The sequence below is a fragment of the Oenanthe melanoleuca genome, unplaced genomic scaffold (genome assembly GCF_029582105.1).
Source record: "Oenanthe melanoleuca isolate GR-GAL-2019-014 unplaced genomic scaffold, OMel1.0 S001, whole genome shotgun sequence".
Lineage (NCBI taxonomy): Eukaryota > Metazoa > Chordata > Aves > Passeriformes > Muscicapidae > Oenanthe > Oenanthe melanoleuca.
Genome location: NW_026612650.1, coordinates 8,159,727 through 8,165,202, shown reverse-complemented (window position 1 = coordinate 8,165,202; position 5,476 = coordinate 8,159,727). Strand labels below are relative to the sequence as shown.

Here is a 5,476-nt window from a genome sequence, read left to right as displayed (position 1 = left end):
TGGCCGCCACCTCTCCCCCTTCCCCGGCCCGGCCCGCGCCGCGCCGTAACGCGCGCTGCCATTGGCCAGCCATCGCACTCCACGACGTAACGGCGCTTCTCATTGGTCTGCGCTCTCCCGCCTCCCGCCCGGGCCCCCGCTCTTATGGAGGATTTTTTTAACGCTCGCGCTGATTGGTTGGAAAGGCGGGAGGAGGTTGTAACGCCGCTTGTCATTGGTCAGCGCTGCCTCAGTGGGAAGGAGGCGGGAAAGGGTGGTACGCGCTGCTATTGGTTAAAAGCGATGTCAATCAACTCGTGAGCGGGTCCCCGGGCATATCACACTTCTGATTGGTTGATTTTGCAATGTGGGCGTGGCTGGGTTTGCGCGTGGGGCCGCCCATGTTGCCTGGCAACGGGAGCCGCGCGGTGATTGGCTGCGGTGGGAGAGCGCCGCGCTGCCATTGGCTGCAATCGGCTAGGCGTGGTCTGAGGCCACGCCCATCCCGCTCTGACCACGCCCCCAATACCCCCTCAAAAAGACCACACATAAAAAAAACCCCAAACATCCCCCAACCCTCCCAAAACCCCCCAAAAACGCTAAAGCCCCCAAACCCCCAAAAAACCAAAACCCCCAACCCCCAAAAAACCCCAAATCCCCAAAACCTCCCAATAGCCCCAAACCCCAAAAAATCCCAAAAAACCCCAAATAATCCCAAAACCCCATCCCCCTCCCAAAACCGAGGCCACTGCAGGACAAGAAATTTTATTGGTGGAGGGGGAGGGGCCTTGTGGGGTCCCTGATTTGGGAGGGGGGGGTCCCTCATTTTGGGGGGGGTCCCACGGGGTCCCTGATTTTGGGGGTCCCACGATGCCCCAGTACATCTGAGGGGCTCCCTGATTTTGGGGGGGGGGGTCGTCCCTTTATTTTGGGGCGTCCCTTTATTTTAGTCGGGGGGGGGGGGTCCCACAATGCCCGAGTACCTTTGTGGGGTTTCCTTCATTTTGGAGGGCTCCCTTTATTTTAGGGAGGGGGTCCCACAATGCCCGAGTTCCTTTGGGGGGAAAGGTTCCTGGGGTGCCTCAGTACCTTTAGGGGGGGTCCCTCCTATTGGGGGGGGTCCCTTTATTTTGGGGGGTCCCGTTATTCTGGGGGGGGGTCCCACAACGCCCGTGTACCTTTTGGGGGTTCCCTTAATTTTGGGGGGTCCCTTTATTTCAGGGGGGGTCCCTGGGGTACCCCAGTACCTTTGGGTACCTATCCCCCCCTTTATTTTGGGGATAGTCCCTTTTTTTTTAGGGGGGGGGTCCCTGATTTTGGGGCATCCCACAATGCCCGAGAACCTTTTGCGGGGGTTCCTTCATTTTGGGGGGGTCCCAAGGGGGTCCTTCCCTTTTGCGGGTTCCTTTCATTTTGGGGGGTCCCTTTTTTTTGGGGGGGGTCCCCCAATGCCCGAGTTCCTTTGGGGGGGTCCCTCCTATCCCCCCCATTTAGTCTGGGGGCAGTCCTTTTTTGGGGGGGTTCCTTTATTCTGGGGGGGTCCCAAGGGGGTCCCGTTATTTTGGAGGGGGTCCCACAATGCCCGAGTACCTTTTGAGGGAGGGTCCCTCCTATTTTGGGGGAGGGGATCCCTGGCAGTACCACAGCTTTTTTTTTTTTCTTGGGGGGAGGGCGACCTTCCCATCACGCCCCCTCCTCAGAAGCCCCAAAATCGGGGGGAACACCCCCAAAATCGGGATCGGGGGGTGTCCCAAAATCGGGGGGGGCGGGGCAGAGCACGTAGCGGCCGGGCCCCGCCCCCTCGCTGCCAGGGGGCTCCGGGGAGGTTTTGGAGGGCTCGGGGGGGGTCGCGGCCGCCGCCCCACCCCCTCCCTGGCCCATGTTGACGTAGAGGGGGTCGGGGGTCCCCGGGGTGGGAGGCAGCCCCCGCAGGAGCCCTCCCAGAGCCCCTCCCAGCTCCTCGAAGGTCGGGCGGGCCCGGGGGTCGGCGGCCCAGCAGCGGCGCATGAGGGCGTACCTGGGGGGAAATGGGGCTGGGGGCTTGGGTGGGGCTGGGAATGGGGCTGGGGGGGGAAATGGGGCTGGGGATGTGGGAAATGGGGCTGGAAATGGGGCTGGGGGCTTGGGATGGGGCTGGGAATGGGGCTGGGGGGGAAATGGGGCTGGGGATGTAGGAAATGGGGCTGGGGGTGTGGGAAATGGGGCTGGGGGGGAAATGGGGCTGGGGGCTTGGGATGGGGCTGGGAATGGGGCTGGGGGGGGAAATGGGGCTGGGGCTGGGGGGGGGAAATGGGGCTGGGGGCTTGGGATGGGGCTGGGAATGGGGATGGGGCTGGGAATGGGGCTGGGGGGGGAAATGGGGCTGGAAATGGGGCTGGGGGCTTGGGATGGGGCTGGGAATGGGGCTGGGGGGGAAATGGGGCTGGGGGCTTGGGATGGGGCTGGGAATGGGGCTGGGGGCTTGGGATGGGGCTGGGAATGGGGCTGGGGGGGGAAATGGGGCTGGGGGCTTGGGATGGGGCTGAGAATGGGGCTGGGGGTCACTTTGGGGTCAGTGTGGGGTCAGTGAAAGGTCAGTGAAGGGTCAATGGTCAGTGCGGGGTCAGCGGTCAGTCAGGGTCACTCAGGGTCACTCACAGCCAGGGCAGGCACTGCGGCGGGGTTTGGGCAGTCAGTGAGGGTCAGTGAAGGGTCAGTGGTCAGTGAGGGTCAGTGAAGGGTCAGTGGTCATTGCGGGGTCAGTGGTCACTCAGTGTCAGTCAGGGTCACTCAGGGTCACTCACAGCCGGGGTGGACACTGCGGGGGCGCCCCCAGACGCCGCCCCCCCCGCAGGAACTCGAACACCTCGCTGTTCTCCAGCCCCGGGTACGGCGTCAGCCCGCGGGCAGCGATCTCCCACATGGTCACTCCGAATGACCACTGCAACAGAGAGTGACCACTGAGTGACCAATGGGTGACCACTGACACTGAGTGACCACTGAGTGACCAATGGGTGACCACTGACACTGAGTGACCACTGAGTGACCACTGAGTGACCACTGAGTGACCAATGGGTGACCACTGACACTGAGTGACCACTGAGTGACCACTGACACAGCCTGGGTACGGGGTCAGCCCACGGGCAGCGATCTCCCACATGGTCACTCCGAATGACCACTGCAACAGAGAGTGACCACTGAGTGACCACTGACACTGAGTGACCACTGAGTGACCAATGGGTGACCACTGACACTGAGTGACCACTGAGTGACCTCTGAGTGACCACTTGAGTGACCACTGACACTGAGTGACCACTGCAACAGAGTGATCAATGAGTGACCTCTGAGTGACCACTGCAACAGAAAGAGTGACCACTGAGTGACCACTGAGTGATCACCGACACTGAGTGACCACCGAGTGACCACTGACAGTGACCCCTGAGTGACCACTGGCACAGAGTGACTGCTGAGTGACCACTGACACATGCAAGGTCAGTCAGGGGTCACTCAGGGTCACTCAAAGGTCACTCAGGGTTACTCAGTCACTCAGGGTCACTCATTGGTCACTCATTGGTCACTCATTGGTCACTCAAGGGTCACTCAGGGGTTTCTCAGGGTCACTCAGAGATCACCATTGGTCACTCAGGAGTCACTAAGAGTCACTTAGTGGTCACACAGGATCACTCAGGGATCACTCGGGGTCACTCTGGGGTCACTCTGGGGTCACTCAGTGGTCACTCAAGCGTCACTCAGTGTCACTCAGGGGTCACTCAGTGGTCACTCAAGCGTCACTCAGGGGTCACTCAGGGTCACTCAATGGCCACTAAAGGGTCACTCAGGGTCACTCAGGGTCACTCAGGGGTCACTCAAGGTCACTAAGGGTCACTCAGGGGTCGCTCAGGGGTCACTCAAGGTCACTCGGATCACTCAGGGGTCACTCAGGGTCACTCAGGGTCACTCAGTGTCAGGGGACACTCGGGTCACTCAGGGTCACTCAGGGGTCATTTAGGGGTCACCCAGGGTCACTCAAGGATCACTCAGGGTCACTCAGGGGTCACTCAGGATCAGATTGGGGGTCCTGCGTTTGGTTTTTTTGGGGATTTTTGGGGAAATTTTTGGAATTTTGGGGGAATTTTTTGGAATTTTTTGGGTTTGTTTTTTTTTTTAGTTTTAAATGGAATTTTATGGGAATTGTTTTTTATTTTTGGGGGATTTTAAATGGGATTTTTTGGGGATTTTTTTTGAGATTTGGGGGGGGTTGGGGCTTTGTTTTGGGGTTTTATGGGATTATTAAATGGAATTTTGGTGGGATTTTAAAGTGATTTTTGAGGGATTTTGGGGAGATTTTAAAAGGATTTTCCTGGGATTTTTGTGGAATTTTTTTGGCTATTTTATGGGATTTTTCAGTGGGATTTTTAATGGGATTTTGGGGGAATTTTTATAAGATTTTTTTTTTTTTTTAAATTTTTGGGGGATTTTTAAAGGATTTTTTGGGGATTTTTGGTGTTATTTCATGGGATATTTCAATGGGAATTTTATTGGGATTTCGGGGGGATTTTTAGAAGAGTTTTGTGGAATTTTCTGGAGGGTTTTTCAGGATTTTTAGGAGATTTGGGGGGAGATTTTTTGGGAATTTTTGTGGGACATCTACAAGGATTTTGGGGGAATTTTAATGGGATTTTAATGGGATTTTTGCACTTTTATGGGAATTTGGTGGGACTTTTGAGGGATTTGGGGGGGATTTTTTAAGGATTTTTGGGAGCATTTTGGGGGATTTTTTTGTGGAATTTGGGGGGGATTTTTGGGAATTTTTAATCTGGTTTTTATGGGATTTTAATGGGATTTTTAATGAGATTTTGGAAGGATTTTTAAAGATTTTCAGTAAAATTTGGGAGGAATTTTTCTGGGATTTTTGTGAAAACTCAGGGAGATTTTGGGGGATTTTGGTGAGACTTCTATAAGGATATGGGGGGATTTTAATGGGATTTCTACACTTTTATGGGATTTTATGAGGATTTTAAATTATTTTATGGGATTTTAATGAAATTTTTATGGGATTTTTATGGGATTTTTGGGGGATTCTTTGGGGATTTTTTGGGAATTCTTTGGGATTTGGGGGTTTTGAGTCCCTGACACTGTTTCTGGGGCTGTTTGGGCTTTTGTGGAATTTTCTTGTCGTTCTTTTGAGGGTTTTTAATGGGATTTTTTTGGTGATTTTGGCGTTTTTAATTGGATTTTAATGGGGTATTACAGATGTTTTTTGGGATTTTTTTGTGACTTGGGGTTTTTGGGCTCCCTAAGCCCGTTTTTGGGGTGGATTTTTGGGGATTTTGGGGTCTCACCACGTCACTCTCGGTGGTGTAGACCCGCTCAGCCAGGCTCACAGTGGGGATTTTATGGGGTTTTTATGGGGTTTTTATGGGGTTTTCATGGGGTTTTTATAGGATTTTTTGGGGATTTTTGGTGTTTGGGTTTTTTGGGCTCCCTGAGCCCATTTTTGGGGTGATTTTGGGGTCTC

General features: G+C 54.5%; 1 protein-coding gene and 1 long non-coding RNA gene across 2 annotated transcripts in view; one reads left to right on the top strand and one right to left on the bottom strand.

Annotated features, from left to right (window-relative positions):
• Positions 1 to 932: 932 nt before the first annotated feature.
• The window catches only part of AXL (AXL receptor tyrosine kinase), a 34,952-nt gene continuing 30,408 nt past the window's right edge, over positions 933 to 5,476 (bottom strand). The window contains exons 19-20 of the mRNA XM_056515413.1: positions 2,763 to 2,899; positions 933 to 1,996 (exon numbers count right to left, since the gene is read on the bottom strand). Coding sequence (XP_056371388.1) covers positions 1,663 to 1,996; positions 2,763 to 2,899 — 471 coding nt within the window. The 3' untranslated portion in view covers positions 933 to 1,662. The remainder of the gene's footprint in view (positions 1,997 to 2,762; positions 2,900 to 5,476) is intronic.
• LOC130266211 (uncharacterized) lies at positions 3,747 to 5,417 on the top strand. Its single transcript, XR_008842765.1, has 3 exons — positions 3,747 to 3,829; positions 3,901 to 5,370; positions 5,403 to 5,417. It is a non-coding gene; the product is annotated as an uncharacterized LOC130266211 (long non-coding RNA).